The sequence below is a fragment of the Chelon labrosus genome (assembly GCF_963514085.1).
Source record: "Chelon labrosus genome assembly, chromosome: 24".
Taxonomy (NCBI): domain Eukaryota; kingdom Metazoa; phylum Chordata; class Actinopteri; order Mugiliformes; family Mugilidae; genus Chelon; species Chelon labrosus.
Genome location: NC_140357.1, coordinates 11,994,128 through 12,016,223, shown reverse-complemented (window position 1 = coordinate 12,016,223; position 22,096 = coordinate 11,994,128). Strand labels below are relative to the sequence as shown.

General features: G+C 44.7%; 1 protein-coding gene across 4 annotated transcripts in view; it reads right to left on the bottom strand.

Moving 5' to 3' along the window:
- Nucleotides 1–157: 157 nt before the first annotated feature.
- LOC311509409 (uncharacterized protein) overlaps nucleotides 158–22,096 on the bottom strand; it is a 28,801-nt gene continuing 6,862 nt past the window's right edge. The window contains exons 1-42 of one of the 4 annotated variants that reach the window (XM_084574617.1): nucleotides 18,280–18,727; nucleotides 11,375–11,916; nucleotides 10,610–10,690; nucleotides 10,442–10,510; nucleotides 9,716–9,791; nucleotides 9,361–9,420; nucleotides 8,539–8,669; nucleotides 8,436–8,453; nucleotides 8,145–8,351; nucleotides 8,039–8,065; nucleotides 7,885–7,947; nucleotides 7,708–7,791; nucleotides 7,570–7,620; nucleotides 7,370–7,501; nucleotides 7,244–7,297; nucleotides 7,069–7,113; nucleotides 6,522–6,653; nucleotides 6,295–6,360; nucleotides 6,186–6,212; nucleotides 5,758–5,856; nucleotides 5,636–5,671; nucleotides 5,439–5,525; nucleotides 5,224–5,256; nucleotides 5,083–5,118; nucleotides 4,935–4,994; nucleotides 4,704–4,781; nucleotides 4,565–4,600; nucleotides 4,420–4,473; nucleotides 4,184–4,255; nucleotides 4,003–4,062; nucleotides 3,888–3,918; nucleotides 3,534–3,584; nucleotides 3,425–3,453; nucleotides 3,214–3,321; nucleotides 2,981–3,128; nucleotides 2,842–2,906; nucleotides 2,633–2,761; nucleotides 2,518–2,550; nucleotides 1,989–2,438; nucleotides 1,676–1,873; nucleotides 1,206–1,315; nucleotides 158–1,098 (exon numbers count right to left, since the gene is read on the bottom strand). In XM_084574617.1, coding sequence (XP_084430743.1) covers nucleotides 885–1,098; nucleotides 1,206–1,315; nucleotides 1,676–1,873; nucleotides 1,989–2,438; nucleotides 2,518–2,550; nucleotides 2,633–2,761; nucleotides 2,842–2,906; nucleotides 2,981–3,128; nucleotides 3,214–3,321; nucleotides 3,425–3,453; nucleotides 3,534–3,584; nucleotides 3,888–3,918; nucleotides 4,003–4,062; nucleotides 4,184–4,255; nucleotides 4,420–4,473; nucleotides 4,565–4,600; nucleotides 4,704–4,781; nucleotides 4,935–4,994; nucleotides 5,083–5,118; nucleotides 5,224–5,256; nucleotides 5,439–5,525; nucleotides 5,636–5,671; nucleotides 5,758–5,856; nucleotides 6,186–6,212; nucleotides 6,295–6,360; nucleotides 6,522–6,653; nucleotides 7,069–7,113; nucleotides 7,244–7,297; nucleotides 7,370–7,501; nucleotides 7,570–7,620; nucleotides 7,708–7,791; nucleotides 7,885–7,947; nucleotides 8,039–8,065; nucleotides 8,145–8,351; nucleotides 8,436–8,453; nucleotides 8,539–8,669; nucleotides 9,361–9,420; nucleotides 9,716–9,791; nucleotides 10,442–10,510; nucleotides 10,610–10,690; nucleotides 11,375–11,916; nucleotides 18,280–18,676 — 4,479 coding nt within the window. In that variant the 5' untranslated portion in view covers nucleotides 18,677–18,727 and the 3' untranslated portion in view covers nucleotides 158–884. Of the gene's footprint in view, nucleotides 1,099–1,205; nucleotides 1,316–1,675; nucleotides 1,874–1,988; nucleotides 2,439–2,517; nucleotides 2,551–2,632; nucleotides 2,762–2,841; nucleotides 2,907–2,980; nucleotides 3,129–3,213; nucleotides 3,322–3,424; nucleotides 3,454–3,533; nucleotides 3,585–3,887; nucleotides 3,919–4,002; nucleotides 4,063–4,183; nucleotides 4,256–4,419; nucleotides 4,474–4,564; nucleotides 4,601–4,703; nucleotides 4,782–4,934; nucleotides 4,995–5,082; nucleotides 5,119–5,223; nucleotides 5,257–5,438; nucleotides 5,526–5,635; nucleotides 5,672–5,757; nucleotides 5,857–6,185; nucleotides 6,213–6,294; nucleotides 6,361–6,521; nucleotides 6,654–7,068; nucleotides 7,114–7,243; nucleotides 7,298–7,369; nucleotides 7,502–7,569; nucleotides 7,621–7,707; nucleotides 7,792–7,884; nucleotides 7,948–8,038; nucleotides 8,066–8,144; nucleotides 8,352–8,435; nucleotides 8,454–8,538; nucleotides 8,670–9,360; nucleotides 9,421–9,715; nucleotides 9,792–10,441; nucleotides 10,511–10,609; nucleotides 10,691–11,374; nucleotides 11,917–18,279; nucleotides 18,728–22,096 lie in introns of those variants that run through there. The other 3 variants (XM_084574620.1, XM_084574618.1, XM_084574619.1) reach the window with 3 other exon arrangements.

The window sequence follows — 22,096 nt, the reverse complement described above, 5'->3', positions numbered from 1 at the left end:
CAAGGACACACACACATCATACTGCATTCGTTATAGCTGTTAGTACATGAACGGTTATGTATCCTCTCCGCTCCTGTGAGCAAAACAATGAACGAGCAACAGTGCACAACACAGTTATGGCTGACTCCTTTCCAGACTTCCGTACACACACATCTCATCTGTTTAACATATACGGGACATATTTTATTATTCTTTGTGAAAGCATTCACGTCACACATTACAGGTGAAGTAGAAAAAAAGCACAGCTTATAAAAAATAAATATCCTTTTTTTGTTATTGCCAAAAAATACTTTGTGAAAATGTCAAACTGTAGCAAACTGAAAAGGATGTCACTCAAGTGCTGTGGGTTACAAATAAATCAGTGTAAAGTTGAAGAAGTAGTAAAAAAAAAACAAAAAAACATACATTTCACAAACAAAAAACTCAGTATTTGCTCATAGACGCTAAATATTATAGACCTACTCTAAACTCTGGCACTGACAAATACTGTATATGATCATAAATGTGGCGTACAAGACACAGGAATTCTTATTTAAATCATTATTAAGACTTATTTTCAGATACTTGAGCAGTCGCAGAAACACAGTAATAGTGCTGCTGCTCTTTTGTAGTGGTTTATCCCTCTCTGAGATAAATCTAATCGCTCTAGTCTGCTTATGTGCACACGGTGTGGTGTCACAAAAGCGAATAAGCAGGTTTACTGTTTATTTTGTAACTTTTGTGACTTCCAATATGGCCGCCAGAGGGTGAGTTGCTATAGGTCACCTGAGCTTAACTTGGAATAATCTTGTATAGCACCAGTGGCTAATGAAGGAAATGGACAATCATATTTACAAAGAACCAGAAACGGTGTAAAGACGGATCAAAGTGTTGTGTTTGTGTGTTTATCTCTTGGTGTGGCCGATGTAGCTGTTCTCGATGCACAGTACAACGTAGGAGCTGGAGCAGCTGCTGGAGCTCTGCTGCAGCAGGTTGCCGCTCTGCAGCGACGACGCCATGCCGCTCAGCGCCCGGTCGCCAACGCGCCACGTCTCGCAGAGGTTGTTGACGTGGCGTTGACCCTCGTTAGTCGACCCGTGCCACATCATCTTCTCCGGCCTGGGATGAAACACAAAAAGGGGACAAGGTGAAGATTTTATGACTTTACATACTTGTGTCTGATATAGTTTGTCTTAGAATATACTTATATATTTTTTTTGTCTGACCATGTGCTGTCCCTCAGAACATCCTTGCCGTCAAAGGAGTAGATCGGCACGTTGTCCTTCATCCTGCCATCGTTGAAAATGGCGTCCCAGTTGTCAAACAGGACCTCATCCTGAGAGAGGCGGCAGAAAACAGAAAATCAGGCAAAGCTAAAATCAGGTTCGGTTCATACAGATACCAGTCAATGCTTCAGTTGTCCTGCAAACTTCTCCTGCTTCCTGCTCCCGATGATGACCATTATCATTTGGAGCTGCTAATTTAAAAACTCTTGGATTGGGATGCCAATGGGTGCGGAGCTCCCCCTGATTGCTGGCTGCAGTATCGGTCATAAGCCAAACTGAAACACTTAATTTCCTCCAAAGATGATTTCTGTCATTTTGGCCAATGTAGCCAAGTAATTTTTTTTCTATGGCTAAAGCTAACTTCAGACATGAGTGGTATCTATCCTCTCCGGAAAGCTTCATTTAACTACCTTCAGGTTGACTATTGGGTAACGGTCCCTGTCTGCCTTGCGGACGATGCTGTGGAGGTCTTGTAGCCTGGCAGACAGGAAGGCCCGGAAAGTTCCCTTCATCCCGATGGCCTGAGCCTGGGTGAAGCACATGAAATCGGCCCCGTTGATGCTCCGCATGGCGCCAGTCTGAGGGCTGTTCAGGGCGATGAGGTGGAGCTGTGGAGGAACGTGAACAGAAGGAAATATTTACTTTGACAAAAAAAAAGGCTGAAAAAAAAAAAAAAAAAAAAAAAGGCTGGGAGTTTCTGATGAACAGAGTGGCTTCACTTACCCCTGGCCCTGAAGTGTGGTGGTGGGGCGGAGTCTGGGGCACAGAAGGAGGTGGTGGTCTTCGAGGGGTGACTGGGTAGCGAGTCTCTGGGACGGAAAACCTAATATCTGGTTGGTTTACTCTCTCAGCGTAACTTGGGAACCTGGGATCCGTCGGTGCTGGGTAACGGGGATCTGGCTGGTACCGGGAATCGGGCTGGTACCGGGGATCAGGCTGATACCGGGGGTCGGGTTGGTACCGGGGGTCGGGCTGGTACCGGGGGTCGGGCTGGTACCGGGGGTCAGGTTGGTACCGGGGGTCGGGCTGGTACCGGGGGTCAGGTTGCTGTTGTTCAGGACTGTGTGGACTCTCAGGGGGTCTCTGCGAGTCATGGGTGGAGGCGTCGGTGTTGGAGTGGTGGTCGGGGTAAGGGACAACCGGCGGAGGCTCCACAGCTGCAACCTCATTTCCCTGAAAATATGAAGCGTGTGGTATGTATTTAACAGAGTTTAAATGTTGAAGACACGAAAAGAAAAGAAATGACACTCACATCCACTGTGGGCAAAGCGATGTAGCTCCCAAGCTGAAAGAGAACAAAAACTCATCAGCAAACACAGAAATCCATTAAATTATCCTTGTGTCTTTAATTAAGATAAAAGTTTCACCTGGACCTGACGGACGCCATCTCGGACTCGTAGGTAGAGATCAGTCCGGTCGATAATGTACACCAGAGAGCCCTCAGGTTGTCTCCTCGCGGTGGCCGTCATGGTTTCATAAGACCTCAACACTGTCACCTAAAACACAAAAACAGACTTTGCAGATTGTTGTACGTTTTTTTTTTTTTTTTGCCGATGACTTCACGATGTCTACGTACCCCTGACGAGATTCCAGGATGCCCAGGAGCTCCAGGAGGTCCCGGCGGTCCAGGAATAGTGATCGCTACCATTTAAACACATTCATATCAGCTTCAATTCAATCTCTAATTTTAGAGGGTGTATTTGAAGGTAACTCACTCTGTGTTCCCCTGTAGGCCCCAGGCAGGGATGGTCCCGGAGGTCCTGGTGGCCCTGGAGGTCCAGGTCGGCCATCGTAGCCTTGTCCCGGGGGTCCAGGTGGCCCCTGAGGGCCTGGTGGGCCAACAATGGATTCACCTTTAGGTCCCTGATGAGACGACAAAGACTAATTTATTAAAAGAAGGATCTTTCACGGTGTAGCTAATAAAAGAAAGATGATTTTAGTTTCTTACCGGAGGTCCAGGAACTCCTGCAGCGCTACCTCCATAGCGGGGATCATAATACCCTCCGCCTGGTTCTCCCTTCTCCCCCTTCAAGCCTGTTTCACCTTTCAGCTCATTCTGGACGGATAAAACGAGAAACATGCCAGAAAGACCAACAACACAATAAAAACTGAACACCTCAGTATTTATATATAAACCATAATTATGCGGAATGGCTTACCTTTAAAGTGTAAATGTCAAATCCACCACCTAAAATTAAGAGAATACTTGCTATGAATTTGTCTGAGATTAAATAATCTACTTTTATTAGGTGTATAAATTTGAGCTACCTGAAATGTCAAGTGTTCCTGGTGGTCCACGTTCACCCTTTTCTCCTTTAGCTGTAAACATGAGGAACAACAACTTAAACACAAGTAGCTTTGCTTTTAATCGACTAATCGGACCTCTTGGAAAAAAATAGCATTAGCTTTCTTGTTGAGCAGGCTAGCTGTTCGCCTAGCTGATCAAATGGTTCTTATTAGTGTTATGATTTTACAGGCAGAATTTAGCCAGGTTAAGGGCTTCCTACGCATTTCCAGTTCTTGTTAGCTTAACATCTTACGCTAAGCTAAGCCAAGCTAACTGGCACCTCTTACAGACATGAGAGTGCTATTGACCTGATCATGAAAGAGAAGCGAACTCACCAGGATAATATCTGGATGAATCCTCATATCTCTGAAATAAAAAGGAATTCATTTTTAAGTTCATGGACTGGTGTAAAATAAATTAATGAACCACTCCTGGAAAACCTTGACTCACTCCATCGACGGCACTGGGAGGTCCGGGGGGTCCTGGAGGCCCTGGAGGACCTGGTGGACCCTGAGACAGAACAAATATTGATGGAGTGATTGAGCTGTCGTTGGCCTGATGGTAAAAGCTGCACGACTACAACTGAATTCAGGCTCCGACAACTAATTAAGCCAAAACCTGTAACACTCACAGCGTAACCATATCCAGATCCACCACCTGAATCTCCCTTCTCTCCTTTGACGCCATTCAATCCTGGTCGACCCTAAAACAAAAACACAGTATGCAGTTAGCTTGACACACTGTCAAGTTTTTGGACAGTGTTTTCTTCAGGTAAACTCTTTACCTGATCAGTCAGTGCCATTTGTTGATTAGCTCAACGGCACTTTGGTCTTGTTTAAAGCTACTTGGTATAAATGTCCCACTTACCGGTCTTCCAGGAAAACCAATCTCTCCCTTCGGGCCTGGAGGACCATATGGACCCTAGAGAAAAATGCACATTTGAATTATTTTACGCCAATCTGATGCAGCCAGCCTGTCGAACAAATGGAGAACTTAGAAAAATCTGACATACTGGAGGTCCCACTGGGCCAGGAATACCTCTCTCCCCCTGTAATTTAATACAAACACACACATCACACACCGATATCCAAGTCCTTTACAGATCAGTTCAATTGATCAGGCAGCACGCTGGTCAATTATTAAATATTTACCGGCTGTCCTGCCAGGCCTCCGTTGAACAAAGGTGCCCCATCGGCCCCCATGATGACTCCAGGTTCTCCTTTCTCTCCCTGAACAAAACGTTTACATAAAAACCACAGAAAAATAATTTCTTGTTGCATTTTCCTCAAATACAACTCATTATTTTGACATCGTTTTCTTAAATGTGCATCTTTTAGTCTGTAAAATGCAAATTAAACACATTAAAATATGAATTATCAAACCTTAGGTGCATATCCGGGAGGACCCACATCCCCTTTATCTCCTTTCGGCCCCATGGGCCCCTAAAATCAGAACACAAAATGCATTAATGCAATCAGTTGGATTTTCATACAATAAAACTGTGTGATAGTCATAGTGGTGTATACATACTGGGAATCCTGCTCGACCTGCAGTACCACCACCTCCCTAAAGAAGAAAGACTCGTTAAAAAGAGACCAAATATTCTTTGAGTTTCTTAAAGCGACTTTAGTTTCGTGAAGCTTATGTTCGATTAGTTAACAAACCACTCACCTGCCCCTCTTCAGGCCAATAAACTTCGTTAAACTACAGCAAGACAAAGTTAGGGCAGTTAGCGTGGAGGTGGGTCAACAACAAGGCAAGCCATGACTGTTAGTAACCTCAAGAAAGCTCCATTTAGTCAGTGAGTGATTGAGAAGCAAGCCGTCATGTGAGGGTTAATTTAATTCACTGATTTGGACTCGGGTGCATCTCAACCTGTGACTCACATTTCCTGTCGGCTGGTAGACAACCTGCCCTGGAGGTCCGGGAGGTCCTGGAGGTCCAGGTGGCCCGCCATCTCTTCCTGGTAGACCCTGTGTTAGAAAATAAATAGAGAATGTGGTGAATCAAGAAGAACATCCGGAAAGATTTTCAGCACAGGTAAAAAAATAAAAATATATTGGCAGAAGTTTTGCTCACTCACCATATCTCCTTTATCTCCCTTATCTCCCCTTTCACCCTAAGATCAAAAGAAGAGAATGTATACAGTGCTATGTTGAGATAATATAAATATACTGAACAGTAACGGTTCATCTAGCTCCATACCGACAGTCCAGGGAATCCGTCCAGACCTGAGACGCCAGGAGGTCCTCGTGGTCCCTCTGCTCCTTTGTTTCCATTACTGCCTGGCAAACCTGGCTTACCCTAGAAACCATTTATTCAAACATTACTAAATACAAAGAGAGACAATGCAAATAAACATGGAGTCTATCAGCAAGTGTGCAAAATGTGAATATTTACAGCCACCTACTGGCATAAGATTTTTAATAGTTTGTATACCGGTGAAGCAAGATTGCAAAGTCTAGTTTTTGATGTTTGAACAAAGGCACTGTGTGGATACAACTCAACAAAACAATCAGAAATGCTTGCCAGATATCCATAATAAAAATTTAAAACTGAAGTGGTCCTATACTACAACCCTGGGGCACACATTTTTGTCTGATTTACAATACAGATTCTCTTAAAATACTTACAGGTAGTCCTGCAATACCAGGTGGACCCTGAAAGATAGGATGCAGATAGAATGAGGCAAAGAATTCACAGTACTGGGAAGACAAGGACAACAATGTCTGACACGGTTACCTGTGGTCCAGGTGGACCTCTGAGTCCAGGCACGCCATTGGTCACCCCATATCCATTGTTGTCACCCTGTATGGAGAGGAAGTACAATTAGTGGTTAAATATAACCAGAGGATATTGTGTGATTAGTCTTTGCATCCTAAATTTAGCCGTGTGTATTTATTGCTTCTGGATTTTGGTGGAAAATTATGAACAATTCTTTCCATTTATAACTAAAAATCTCTACTCACATAACCACCGCCGTATGGGGGTCCAGGTGGTCCGGGGGGACCAGGAGGTCCGATTGGTCCCATGGGACCTGGAAGCCCGGCCAGCCCGGTCTGCCCTGGTGTACCCGTCTGTCCTGGGTCGCCCTGAGAACCCTAAAAAACACCATTGGCTTGTTATTTTCAATTCCTGTGAAACTACCAGATCCAGAGAAGAACAGTAAGACATGCAAGAGATATAAAGGTTTAGAGAGTTGGGGAACCATTTAAGATTAGATAAAGAAGAATAGAAGAACAGCTTGAGAGGTGGTGGTTTAGTTAATGGAATCGTTCACAGCAACATTTAGTTAGAAGTTTGTGGAAATGTGGAAATTAAAAAACAGCAAAGCAGAGATGCCTGCCACCCATTACACACCGTAGAAGATGGAGCAAAGTAAGAGAACAGGTCGGTGAAAAAATTGGAGTCTTGTGCGTCTTGCTAGAGAAAAATGACAAAGAATCTATCTGGATTCACCCGCCAGATTATTATAGAAAATCATAAAGAAGAGACATAGATTCGGTTTTAACTCACCTTTTCCCCAGCTGGTCCTGGAAGACCAAGCTCACCACCGTCACCCTGGAGGAAGAGGAAGACAAATATGCTAATGAGCAAATCCATCCCTAAACATCAACATATCCTGGGTTCATTAGCATAATAAGCCCAGAAAAGAGCGCAAATTTCAGTTTCAATTTTAGTTTGACGTTACCTTTTCTCCTCTGAATCCAGATTGACCAGGTGGACCAGGAGGACCTGGGGGACCCTGAAACATTATAAACACGATTAATATTATCATGCTATGGTGCCACATTCAAACCAATAGATAAATACTCACTGGGAGACCAGGGACACCGTCTTGTCCAGGCGGTCCAGGAGGTCCAAAGGCTATTGGGCCATTCTCTCCTAATGTTAATGAATTCCCCGGGATCCCTGGGGGGCCAGGGGGGCCTGGGAGACCTGGAGGACCCTGTATAACAAATCAAAATGATTATGTTGCTAAACTACTGAATTTTTTGTTTGAGATGAGCAACATACCCGGATTCTGTCCAAGTCTGGGAACCCTGAGCCCTCCATGTCAAAAAACGTCTATGAAAACATAGGATACAGTAAAAGGTTTGTCTTTGTAAAATGTAAAAGTAGTGAAAGAACAGAGTGTTTGAAGCGTGGACGTACTGGGCGGTCACCAGTACCAGGTCCAGGAGGTCCCGGTAGACCTGGGGGGCCTCTGGGTCCAGGCTGACCCTCTCCACGCTCACCCTGCAAAGATTCAGAGGCCAAGAATTATCACAATGAATAAAACAAAAACAAAACCCTGGTGTCTGATTTAAACTGTGTATTTATGTACGACACCTTTTGGCCTTGGGCGCCAGGAGTTCCTGGACTTCCTGGCAAACCTTGTGCTCCAGGAGGTCCCTGGAAATAGGACCAAAATAACACAATCACATTTTCAATCATCTAGTGAAGCAGATTAATAACAAATATTTTTACTACTTCAGTAACTCACAGCTTTCCCGTCCTCTCCTGGATCACCCTGAAAGATAAAGAACAATCTGAGTACCAGACACCTCCAGACAATTTTAAACAAATTCTCCAACCCTCTCTGTGCTCACCGGCTCCCCATCAGCTCCTCTAGGTCCGGGGGTTCCATCCTGCCCTGGTGGTCCCGGTGGACCAGGGGGGCCAGCCATCTGCTGCACAACAGACCCATCCCCAAGTCGGACCACCTCAGCTGCAGGTCCTGGAGGACCAGGGGGCCCGGGAGGCCCCTGACTCCCACGTTCTCCTTTACTGCCGGGGTATCCGAAGCCAGAGCTACCCTATTGTCAAGAAAAAAAAGGTTTTAAAGATGTCAAAAATAAAATGAATACGAGTAAAAATGAATCAGCTGCTCGTCAACATACCTTTGCACCTTTGTCTCCCTGGAAAAAAAAACAAACAAAACAAACAGATTACTGTGGGTCACTTATCTGTGTGCAGCAGATTATACTTTTTCCAGAGATTTACCTTCAGTCCTCGAACTCCGGAGGAGGTGAAACCAGAATCAGAGCCGGAACCAGAATCTCCCTTCGGCCCCGCCGGCCCTCGGTCCCCTTTCGAACCTTTCTCCCCTCTGTCGCCTTTAGCGCCATCAGCACCTGAAGGAAGCAATTTAACACGTTACTATACCTGTGATATTTCCTCTTATATAATATTTACAGCAGTTTTCTAAGTATTAAGCTTAATTTTTACTCCAAATGTGGAGAAAAATCAGCAAAAGCAGTCGATGAGGAGAGAAGAACAGAGTCGAAAGACAGATTTTGTTCAGAAATCTGTCCTGTAGAGGGCGATACTGCACCATTCATAACAATTCCCCTTTAATGCTGGCACCTGCTAAAGTCATGCAAAACAAAAAATAAAATCTCAATTAAAGGCGCTTAAATAACGGTAAAAAAGAAAAGGTCTCTGTTAAAGGCCTTTTAAGCCCTTGCTGGATTATCCTCCTCTAGAAGCAAGGCATTACCGTTCATTTTGACCTTATCTGATCTCAATAACATGACTGCTTCACATCAAAAGCTCCTAAAAGAGGGGTGCTTTTATTTTGAGGCAGTCACCGGAAACAGAAACAGGTCAAGGTAACAGCTTCTGGAGACTTTGCCGAGTTAATAATCCAGTTTTCCTGCAACACACACAAAAACAAACCACCGACACGCTCACAGTCCAACAGAAGGAGACATGTACAGCAGCCAGAGCCACAGCGCTCATTCTATACTTCGATAGGATGGCCACACATTTAATCTGCACTGCTGCCAGGCTTTGTCAGGATCCTTCAGCCCTCCTGCAACCCACCTCTTACACCTGATGATCCAGACGGTCTGTCGTCCACCGATGTCCACTGATACCTTAAATCTACAGTCGACACAAACACAACTTCACCTGCTGCTCAGGTTTCCCTGCAGAGACCTCAACTGTCCACCCGAGGGAGCTAAAGAGCTTCCTCAACATGTTGCAATCTCGCTGCAAAACTCCCCCAAACTTTCAGGTCCAGACAGGCAACGTTTAGGACACATTTCTGGATAAAAAGCACCGTGATTCTACAAGACGTTTCTTTGGCAGCGGCTGCCGTATGATTAAAAAGCTCCATGACACATATCAACAGGGAGCTTACACCGGTCTTGGCAAAAGTTGTAAGTGAATCCTCTACCTGTTTCTTCGAGTTTGTCTCCTTCGGAGGATTTCAGAGGGGGTTCGGGCATCGGACGGAAGGTGGCCGGAGTCGTCTGGGGGCGGAGAACAAATAGAAATATAACGATTAGTACCTTTAACATTATGTAAAAGTCTGTATTTTTAGCCAACATATTGATTCAAAGTTTCTCAATAGTTCATTTATGGATGTGAATTTAAATGAAACTAGTTAAACTAACAACAGCAATAACACCAGTAACCACCAGATGGCGGCATTTATCAGTTCAGCAGTTTTGGGTGTAAAAACAAGACTATGCTTTTTTGTAGGTGCAGCGGATCCACAATACAGAGCACAGAGACACATCACACTCATTTGCCAATTCATTAGGTACACTAGTGAATGCATTCCTGCACCAAATCCTCCTCCTTGCCTGTTCTAAGGTTCAGCTGATGTTGAAACAGCGTCAGCAAGGTAGCGATTCAGCTGGATGATCATTTTAGGGGATGGAGTTTGTGGTGCTGTTAAACTGAATTTAAAATGTTTAATCAGTAATTCAGGACTGAAGTCTTTTACTACAATTCCTGTAATGGAATTGTTCACATTTCCAATTTGTCTTATATTTTTATTGTGTCCCAAGCTAATTTAGTGGTGTGAACTCTGAAAATAAATCAGCAACATCCTCGTTTATTTGTTGATCTATTAGTGCTTGTACTGACTCGTACTGTGCAAAAAAGCCAAACTAACCCTCACAGTGTGTCCCGTGTGTCCTGTCTGTCTCCTGTCGCCTGCGCCGCTGCCATAGTCGCCAGAGGCCTGCAAGACGAAAAAGTGAAGGAAGTCACATAAAAAATAAAATTCAAGTAAATAAATTTAGCTGCTTTGACTGTACGTCCGATAAAAACAAAAACTCACTGCGTCTTCATCATCCTCGTCGTCACACAAACGCTCCGCCGCTTGAGGGTTTCCCACCACTCTCAGATCTACGATCTCACCCTGAGACACAGCGAACACATCACATCATTTCTATAATTCAGATTCAAGTGATGCATTCAGTGGTCACTCTGGAAAAACAGTCTCCAGTGGAAGATGATGGCGCCCATTTCAACCTCAATATCTGATCTCCTAGTCACCATGTCTCTCTGGAATAAATCCATTCTCTCTGAAGGTGAGGAGTTTCCAGGAGGGACAGAAAAATGGAGGTAGAAATATAGGATGAACAAAGCTGGAATCCATGTGGACAGAGACGATTGAGACGTGGAGACATCTTGGTGGTCTACTTCTACTCTAGCAATTCAGGACTGGAGAGAAACATGGAGGAGAAACTTCTTCCTCTGTTATTTTCCTTAACCCTCCAACTTCTTTTCCTTGTCTTCCACTTCTTCATCCACTTTTTCTGTGATGTCTCCTACCTCTTCTTCCCATTTCCTCTCACCGACATAGTCTTCTCCTCCTCCTCCTCCCTTTTTTCTTATGTTTCACAACCTCTTGTTCGTCCTATTCCTGTCTCCTCCTCCTCCTTCTTGGTACAAGTCCTGCTAATCCTGGACAAAGTTGCTCAAACGGGTATTTTGCATCCCTTTCATAAGATTCAAAAGTAAAGAACATCTCAAGTTCACCTGTAGATGTAAAAATGAATTAAAACAATTAAAGATAAATTTACCATCATCCTTTTATTACCTGGAACTTGTCACCGTCTGCTCCTCCTGCCTGACCGACAAAGATCCCCGCCCCGGAGTCGAGCTCCATTGGATCCGGCGAGCGTTCAAACTTCACCACCTGCGGCTCCGAGTCACAGCCCTGGTAGAAGGTCACCTGCTCCTCGGAGATGGACAGCGAGAAGCGGCTCCAGGTGTCCACCATGCTGGGCACGTCGAAGCTGGCCGCCTCGTAGGAGGCCTCTGCGTCGGGTTCGGTGTAGAAGAACCGCACCTTCTGGCGGCCTGACTCCACGGCGCTGAGCTTGACGCCGACGTGCATGAGCCTCTGAGACCCGTCCGTGATGGAGAAGAGGACGGAGGCGGCGGGAGTGGTGGGCTTGACGTGGAAGAGGAGGGAGAAGTGGCGGTGGAACGGGTTGGGGACGTGGACCAGAGCCGGCTGGCCCTGCAACGCCCCATAGGTGAAGGCGTAGGCAGGCTCCCCTCTCGGCCCGTAGACCCTTGAGATATCGTTTGGTGGAGGGTCTCCAATGAGCTGGATCAGAGAGACGCTGCTGTCTTCTGCAAAAGCAGGAAATTAATAAACAGTCAGCACAGTAGGAGCCATCAGGAGCACTCGAAGGGTGCAACTTACAAATTCGTTGGAAAGGAAAACTTCGATTTAGAGAATATTTGTTTGTTTTAAGGGTCATTTTTAAAAGTTTTTCCATGTTAGGAAACTGCAATAAAATTAGCTGCCAACTCCACTGAGCCATGATGAGTGCCCCTGGAACAACAAACCTCCCTACTCTCCAGCCCTCCAGGTCAAACCACAGCGGGCTACGAGCAAAATGAAAACTGCAGACTAACTCCAACAGTACATGCGTCGTATTAATGGGAAAAACTGCTGACATTTCAGTTCCCATAGACTTAAATAGCCCAAAAGGAAACGAGCAGCGGCCTTTAGACCGACGATTATGTTCTCATAAGTCGGCGTCACGAGGGAAAAAAATATTTAGGATGCTTTGCAGAATGTGTCTGGAGATTTATGACCAGAAAGAACAATCCGAGCATTAAAAGGGGGCACAGAGTTCAGCACCGGCCCGAGGGGGATTTCCCAAAATTTTTAAATGATGAGAAAGTGTCAAGAACACTTTAAGTCATCAATAAAAATAAAATAAGTCTGCTTTTAAGGCGACCATTCACAAAAATCTGACTCAAGAGCCACGAAAATTGATATTTTTACAAGTTTTATGGTTTTCAATGACTGTTTATTGCATTGCATTTTTGGCTCCAAGTGTTTAAAGACATGCACGTCGACCTGCACGGCAGCGACAGCTAAGCCTGGATCTGAGCTTGAGCGAGGCCGGGTGGTCGTCTTCCCACTCAGGACACCTGCTCTTGGGTTCATCTCACAGCAACACAGCTGCTGCAGCTGTTGGGCAAATCACGTCGGTCAGATTATGCGTGTATGAAATGACAACGGGGAATCTTCCTCTTGTGAATTTATTCAAACAAGTGGGTTCGCTGGATTTTGTTCAAACCGAGTCCTGCTTCACATCTGGAAGCCGTTCGGTTCGACCACAACTCTCCCACCAACCAGAGCCTTCAACCAGAAACAGAAGGAAAACAATGTCTGCCAACAAACCACTGTGGTTACAAGACCACCGTATAACAAGTTAATCGCACGTTTTTACATTTCTTTATCAGAGTTGTAATCTCAGCCTCTGAATTATGTTTTTTTTTCCTGTAAACCAGAATGTGAATTAAGCACCAGGGAACAATTATTGAAGACTAAATGATGTTTACTTTAAACTTCCAGCCCATGTCTGGATAGTTTCCCCTCTTACAACCTAATGCAGAAATATTCGTAGACAAATACGTGGCTTAGGCTCATAAATAATAATGTTGGCATGTTTTCAGTGTACTAATATGTTGATAGTAGCCTAGCTAGATGTTTACAATGCAGATTAGCATGCTAACATTTGCCAATTAGCACTAAACACCCAAGGCTGATAGGAATCCCGATTCTGTTCTATTCTAAGGTGTTTAAAATAAGAATGCTAACAAGCTAACACAACAACAACAGCATGGTGTTAACCATTGGCACTTCCTTTGTGTAGCATATTAGCATGCTAAAATTGGTTACTGAGCTCTTAGAAAACTGAGGCTGAAAAGAATATCTAATAACCAGTGGAGCTAAATGCTAACCTGTTAAGATGTTTACAGTGAGAATGCTAAAACACTCAAACTAGCCTAGTAGAACGTTCATCATCTCCACGACCTTAGCGTAATATATTAGCATGCTAGTTAGGATGAAACAACTGAGGTTATTTGGTTGTAAAAAACAAAGAATAACATTTAAATACTGAACTGTTAGCTTGGCTAAAGCAGACTTAGGAGTTTTAATTCATCAATTTGCGGTTTTTATGTGATAATGAAGGAACCTGGTGATCATGTGAACAATTAAATGGATATTTAGGGCCTTTACTCCATAAATGTAAGATCCTGTACTGAAAAGCTTTGGCCACTTTCTAAAGCTCATATCTGACTTTCTCCATGCTAACAGGGCTCACTGTGTGAAAGAACAACGCCCAGCGATGCCTCACAGCCCTGAAGGCATTGGCAAATAAAGATTACCTCATGTGTTCTGTTACAGAGGATTACTGGGGTGCCATGTCTGTACTTTCCAACATGTAACTGCAGAGAAATTCAATGCCTGCTCGAATGTGCAAAGAAAAAAAGACAGCAAAGAGAGGGGCACAGATGGACGGACGCACGGAGGGAGGATACGAGTGTCAGATATCCATGGGAAAGCGGACCGTGAGGGACTCTTAATAGGAGGAAGGCCCAAAAAGCCTGCACTGACACAACCCAGCGGTTAAAACATGCAGAAATGTCATTGTGGGAGAACTCCTCCAGAGGTTTAGAGGGCCTCCTTCATCCCTGGAGGCAAAACATGAGGAGAAATCTTCCTGTAAAATCTGCAAGAGGCTGGACTTTCCCCCAGTTTGAGATTAAATCAGTGTTAGATGATCAAATCTATGCAAAAAAATAAAAATAAAAATAAAAATGGGAAAATGGCTGTGATTAACTGAGATTCTCTTCCGATTGACCTGAAATGTCCATTCATTCAACCTACTGTAAGTTTAGTGTTTTGCATTAAAGAACATTATCAAAGTCTCAACCGGGTCTTAATTTACCTCTATCTGGAAAAGTAAGCACTCTAATAACAAGCCAATTTCACACTGCTGCTTTATCTTAATAAAAAAGGGGCACTGTTACCCGAGCTAACCCGAGCCGCCCCCCTGAGACCGAAACTAAGCATCAGTTAACACTTCAAACTGAGGCAAGGCAGCTGCAACGCATTCAGCTTCTGACCTCGCTCAGACTTTAATCTATGTTTGAAGAAAAGAGCAGCGAGCAAATTAAAGGTGACTGATGGAGGATCAGTGCAGCTGATGTTTTGAAATAGATAGGTACAGGTCCTTGTTAGCTGGTTCTGTTGATGGCTGCATTCCATTCAGTGCACGCTGGTTCATTGGAACACCTTAATGGAGCGGAGCCACTGTCCAATTACGGCTACTAATTACAGAACAGCCTCCAAAACAAACAGTTATTGGTGGTGTTGCATTGTGGGTAATGTAAGCAGACAATTTGACAAGATATATCTAGTCTTACTGCATCGATTTTCAAACTTTTCAGAGAAAAATCTAAATACTCTACGACTAATTACAGATTTTGCTGCCTTACATTATTATAAACCAAATATTCCAGGGTGGTGGGCTTTTAAAATAAGCTTCCTTAGTGAAATAAGTGCTAAGTATTTGTTAAGTATTTGTCTAAATTTAACTTGCCACACCATTTTTTGCTATTTTCATAACAGAAAGACTCGCATTTTTATCTATTTTAGACACTGATGTCATGCAGAAGAGTTAAAAAGTGGGTAATTCCCCACTCACATAAATGTTTATCTCACAATGTGTCTCCGGTCATCTTCTAATGCTCGGCCGGCTCAATTACCACCCATCAAGAGTGACTGGTTTGAGAGGGTGGGCGACCTCTGACCCCTGGCAGAGACTTCGGTCGGTCCCGTCTCTTCCCCAGTCACAAGGCCCTCTTGTCACCGGCTGCGACACCGCCGCCCTTTCTCCCGAGCAGACCATTTTCCCACCCACAGCCGCCGTCGTAAATGCCATCGACAGCTCTCCAACACAACCCTCCTCACCACCACAGATGGCCCGATTGTTTCACCACCTCTGGAAGCTGAAGCATCGTCTGTATCAGCACAGCTGATCACAAACCATGAGGAGATAACCCCGGGACAGAAATGCATGGCTGGTATGCAAGAGTAGGACGTGACAGGAGCTGACTGATGTGACAAATGAGTCGGAAAACCCGTCTGCTAAACATTCCTCCCTCGTTCTTTCCTTCTTGTTTAACAATGTAAATGTTTAACAATCACAATTAATCATTTCTTTATCAGAGCTCTAATCTCAGGCTCTTAATTATGTTTCTCCTGTGAACCAAAATGTGAATCAAGCACCAGGAAACAATTAAACAACACTAAATGATGATTATATTAAACTTCTTCTGCCACATATCTGGATAGCTTCAATTTTTATTGCCTAATACAGATGTTAAATGGAGTTTAGTCTCAGTTTTAAAGTCCAAAAAATAAAAACATCTAATCTATTTTCTCTTCCTGTTAAACAAAAATATGCTGTTTTTGATGACTCATACTTAACTGGAGCCAAATGCTATTATTAGGATGCTAACACACTTCTAATATGCTGATACTAGCCTAGCTAGATGTTTACAATGCCGACTAAATAATTTAAAGTAGCACATTAGCATGCTAAAACAATAGCTGAGGCTCATCGGAATATCCAGTATTCATTGGAGCTAAATGCTAACCGTTGCTTAAATGCTTACAATGACAACATGCTAAAACTAGCCTAGCAGAAGGTTTATCATCTCGACTTCCTTAGTGTAGCATACTAGCATGCTGTAACACTGAGCTACGATTATACAGAGACAAATACTAACCTCTGAATAATAATAATAATTCAGTCCGTTGCAGGATAATAAAAGTTTTTTTTAAGTTAAAGGTTAAACGTGACACAGGGAACGAAGCCTTTACATTAAACATTCCTGTGGGAAAACACATGACAGTGACGGTTTTATGGAGCAGAGTTCAGTCTTTTAACCCCTGAAATAAAGAGTCCATACAACCACCGACTCAACACTGCTAAATTTATGGCGCCACTAAAAAGCGGGACTGGGGCCTCCGAGCATTTCCTGTCCGAATGGTTTATGCTTGAGGGAATTTCAAAAGGGTTTTAGAAATTAAAAAAGAAACCAAATGAACTCATGTCACAATGCTCAAACCTAATGTAGAAAAGGCTTCAAAGGACCTGTAGGATTGTTGTTAGTTTAAATACTGACTCAGACAACATGCAGCCGGCAGACGACGACGTGTGCATCTTCAGTGCACATGACACAGCAGCAGCAACAGTGAAAACATGAGATTTTGCATGTTTTTGTCCATTAATCGTGGATTGTTTGTACTTTAATACAGTAAATGTTTTATTTAAGCTGTATGTGATTCAACTTGGTCTGAATTTAAAAAAAAAAAAATAGATCTAGTGGAGGACTGCTGCATGTATGGAAAAATATTTTAGGAGTTTGGAGGTGCTAAAACCTACAAAACACACTGTTTGGTGGTGCTGTTGCATTGTGGGTAATGTAGGCAGAGAATTTTGACAAGAAAAAAATATGGTATCTGCTTCCATTGACACTTTTTGAAGGGAAACTGACATAATCACAACACCAAACCCATAAATTTAAGAGTATTTAGAGATTCTACTGCTTCACGTTTTAATAAATCAAATATTTTAGGCTTCTGGACTTTTAAAAATAAGCTTCCTTATCTACCTCTAGAGAAACAAGTGCACCAAAGTTGTCTAGTTTACGCAGAGGTCATGTGAAAATAGCAAATATCGATCAAAATGAAAAGGTTAAAAGACCAGTTAAGAAGTTTAACATGAACATTTTAGGAGTTTAGAGCTGCTAGAGCCTCCAAAACAAACTGCTGCTGGTGGTGTTGCATTGTGGGTAATGTAACGGAGAAAGTAAAAGATGACATATGCTGCATTCATTTTGACACAACACAAAATAAACTAATCAGATTTTGCTGCCTTTTAAAATAATTTTAGGGTTCTGGACTTGTCGTTTAAAAATTATGGGGAATTTTAAAATAAGCATCCTTATCTACCTCTAGCAAAATAAGTGCTGAAAATAAATAAATAAATAAAAAATGGCAAAAACATGCAAAATCATGTTTACTGTGAATCACGTGACGAGCAAAGACATCCAGAAACACACACGACCGGATTCAAAATGTATCACCACACAGGATACATTCTAACCCGGCGGGGTTACCTTTCCAGTTACTAACGGACGCGCACGCCGGACGCCCGGACTCCTGCGCTCTTTCAGGCAGGAGGCGACACTCGGCCGGGAGACGCCCGTCCTCCAGGGACGCCCAGCAGCTGTCTTGCAGCACGTGGCAGAAGCTGCGACAGGGCAGGTGCAGGGGCGCAGGGGGGGCAGTGCACCTGGGCGCCATCAGGAGGCAGAGGAACCACTCTGCGCTGGGGTGGCACCCCGCCCTCGCTAGCCACGCCCACTCCCGTAGGACCACCCCCACCTCCTCCACAGAGGTGTGGTTAAAAAAGTTGGGCAGCGTTAAAAAGCCTGGCTGCTTACACATGGGCCAATCGGAGGGCACAGGGACACAACGAGGGTCAAGAGTCTGATTGATTTTAGAAACATCACCTATAGCTACAACCCCTACATCCTTCATTCCTTCCCCAGACCCCTCCTCCTCCTCCTCCTCCTCCTCCTCCTCCACCCGGTCCCCTCTGAACCTGCTGGTATTACCCGTCATGTTAGGCTTAGTGCTCTCCGCCCTCTCAGTCAGGCTTCCGTTAGTAGTTCCGTTGGTCGGGCTCTCGTCCCACGCCTCGACAAACTTACGGATTCCCTCCGCCATGTTGATGATTTCCTCCCCAACCCCCGATAAGTTGTCATCCTCCTCCACTGGCTTTGTCACCCCAGGGGCCGTCATGGTCGCAGCCTCTGTCGTGGTCCCAGCCTCTGTCATGGTCGCAGCCTCCGTCCTCGTCGCAGCCTCCGTCCTCGTCGCAGCCTCCGTCGTCCCCATCGTCTCGGCTGGGGTTTCTGTGGTGGTCTCTGAATCAGACACCCAAAACCAGGCCTCCGAGCTCCAGGCACAGAGAACCAGGAGGAGCAAACACTGGATCTGGATCTTCAACATGCTGCTGGCTCGAGCTCCCACCGTTAAAGCGCCACCTGTTAGCAGCCGGCTGTGGCCAACAGTTAAAAGTGGAGCCGTTCAAGGGCCACTGAGCATCCACTGAATGAAAGCAGACACATAAAAACTGCTCAGAGACCCTCCCCTCCAGAGCTGCCAGTGCAAACTCCCCCATATAAAAAAAAAAAAAGGGCATGGACGAAGAGGAGGGGGAGAAGAAGAAGTCATTGGTTACTCAGGGTTGCCTCCAAAAACTCCTCCTCTGTGTGACTTGATGAGTGAGTCCCCTAAGACCTACTCTGCAGCTCCGAGACAAAGCATGCAAGCATTGCTGGCACCACACAGACACACTGCCCTGCACAGAAACACCAGAGAAATATGGACTTGTAAAAGTTTTTGGCAGAATTTTAATATTTATAGTTGTTCCTTGCACTTTTCTCTCGTGCTTTTCCTATTTTATGTGACAAAAACCAACAGAGAGGAGACACTGTGGAGGATTGGTGATCCACCCGTTTCCATGATAACCACAACTTTCTGGTTCATAATCTGATTAATGGCGTAAACACAGCTGGAGAGAAGAGCGGCAGGAGGGCGAGGGATGAGCGACAGCAGCTGAGGAGGAGGAGGAGGAGGCGGCAGCAAATCATACTGGATCGATGTCTTTAAGCCGACGTCCCGGGAGACCGGCTCCATTGCCTCATCGCAGAAAATCCTCGGAAAATGCAGCGCTTCCAGGTTCTCACAGACGATTACGAACGGAGGGGTCCTCTCCTCCTCCTCCTCCTCGTCCGAACGACCCGGAGTGCCCCCATCATCCAGATACCCGCCCTATCTGCCAAGCCAGGACGTCCAGCTGTTACACATTCCAGCCCTCGGACCTCCCACACCACAACATCTCCATCACTGCTGCATTCATATAACACTGACTCTCACTTATTATCCAGATTAGTCTGTAATCTACTGTTAAATTATGTTTATTAGAGATTGAAAATAATCAGAAAGCAGTGAAACAACACTCCTGGAGTCCACATGCATAGAAAAATAAAATAAATGGAAATTTATGAACTTTTTAAAAAACTTTATGGATGTTAAAGTGTTCCCAGAGCCCAGATGTTGCGCTCTCTCTGCAGCACTGTTCATCACTACGAGCTGTCAGCTGCTGCAACCTGACGGGGCCACGATCGGGGTAAGTAAACGCACCGCTGCGTTAATCTGCAACAAGTCAGTGGTTTCATAAAAGCAGCTGCTGCGCACATATCCCAGCGAGGGGAAGCAAATCTAAAGCCTCCATGCAGCCTGATATGTCACTCAGATTAATCATTTAACTTGGAGTTCAGTCAGCTGACGCTACGCTGCCAAAAAACTATAGAAAACATAATGTTCTCGGGTTTTAGCCGCCGTCCTACAGCTGGAGGCGACAAGAGCAGGTGTGTCTCCTCACCAGTGAATGCGAGCGTGTGAACGGCGGGATTATCCCTCCGAGAGACGAGTGTGGTGGGACAGAAACATGATACGACAATTAAACGAGGAGGAGGAAGAGGAGAAGCTGCTGGGCCTGAGAAACTCCAGCAGGGACAAAAAGACCTTTATGTTCATTAGATAAAAAGATGGAAGATGAAGTGCTGTCCACATAGTTGTGGCTACAGTACAACCGGGAACCAGCAGATGGCGCCACCACTGCTACCATTATTTTCTTAAACCCGATCCATCATTGTGATCAGAGATGAACCTGGATGAAAAAGGCATAGGAGGAGGAGAAGGAGGAGGAAGAAAAGAAGAAAAAAATAATAAGAAGAAGGATGTGGAGGGTGAGGATGGGGAGGAGGAGGAGAAGGAGGAGGAAGAAGAAGATGGAAAAGGCATGGGAGGAAGAGGAAGAGAAGGAGGAGAAGAAAGAGGACAAGAACGAGAAGGGCGGAGGAGCTGGATGAAGAAAAGTAGGAATGAAAGATCACAAAACGCAGAAGACGACAACGAGGAAAAGAAAAGCGAAGTTTAAGGTAAATAACAGAAGAAGTTTTTCATCCAAATTAAAGTTTTCTCAAATTAAAAAGTGTCTTTCTTGGTTAAAGTACAGCTGACACATATACATGATGTAGTACCCAGTTCTACCACCAGGGGGAAACTTACTGAAGTCCACTGCCACAGACAAACTCAACATCTGGATTTCATTTTGAGCCGCGTTTCAACCGATACAGAAGAAAATGATAAGTCTTCCAACCAGTCAGAGCCATTTAGCCATTTGCCTCGCAGATCTTTGCAAGTGCATAATCAGTTCCCAACCTCAGACCAACTTTCTGCCAAACTGGAGGAAGGCTTATCTGGCTTCCAGACTAGTGACCCCTCTGCACATGCTCAGTAGCGTGGAACAAATGCTGCCACCTGCTGTTTAAAGTCTTCAAAGCCAGGGGCAAAATAAAAGAAAGTTCCCTGTGGAGCATCTTTGGACATAAGTCCTGCAGAAGCAGAAATCAACATCCATGACTCGTCCTCCTCCTCCGAGCTGAAGCAAAGCAGGGCGTCTCCAGACTGTCCATCAACAAACCTTCAGTGTTGGACTCGTGAAGCGGACTGAGCGCAGAGTGGAAATAAATGACGACGAGATGGACACGGAGAGCTTTTAAATGCATGAAAAGCTAAAAAATCCAACACCAACCCTGGATTCTCTGTATTATCTCGCTGATCTGCTCTGCTGCTCTCACCTGTCTCAGGTACATTTTTTGTTACTGCAGGAGCTCGAGGGGACGTGAAGCTGAGGCCTTAAATTCCTACAGATGACGGACTCGGGGGCAAGTACTGCTCACAACCCAGTCACAGACTCATGCATGCCTGTCTCACACAAACAAAAATAAATAAATGTAGAAACGAGAGGAGTATTAGATTTCCTCTTCCTGGAATAAATCTTCTACTCTACTTATAGTGTTTACATATTGTTTGGATTTTCTAAGCTCCTCTTTGTTTTGGACTAAGCCTGGCGTTCGTCTTCATCAACATCACGTCATTGCTTAAGAGGTTTGTGGCGTCCCTGCTGGCAGCTGCTCAACTCCTCTGTTTGACCACCGTGGTGGAAATGATAAATGCCGCCTCCTCCTCCTCTTCCTCCTGAGGACTTCGCTGTGTTTCTAATAACAAGAAGAAACACGGCGAGGATTCATGGCCACTAAACTTTTTACGATGCTCACATAAAGCCTTGATTAACGTGAACAAAAAAAATTCTTCCCTGCGAGAGGTGTCATGCTCTGCGATGGTGCATTCGAGGGCAGCGAGGAAACTAGCTTGAGGCCGATTCTTTTCACTAACAAGCAGCTCTTCATCCTGCAAAACCTGTGGCGTTATATTACAAAGAATCTGCTCCACACACTAAACTCACAGCTGTGTTACGGCCCGGCTGGAAACCAGACTCCAGAGTTCACAAAATAAAAG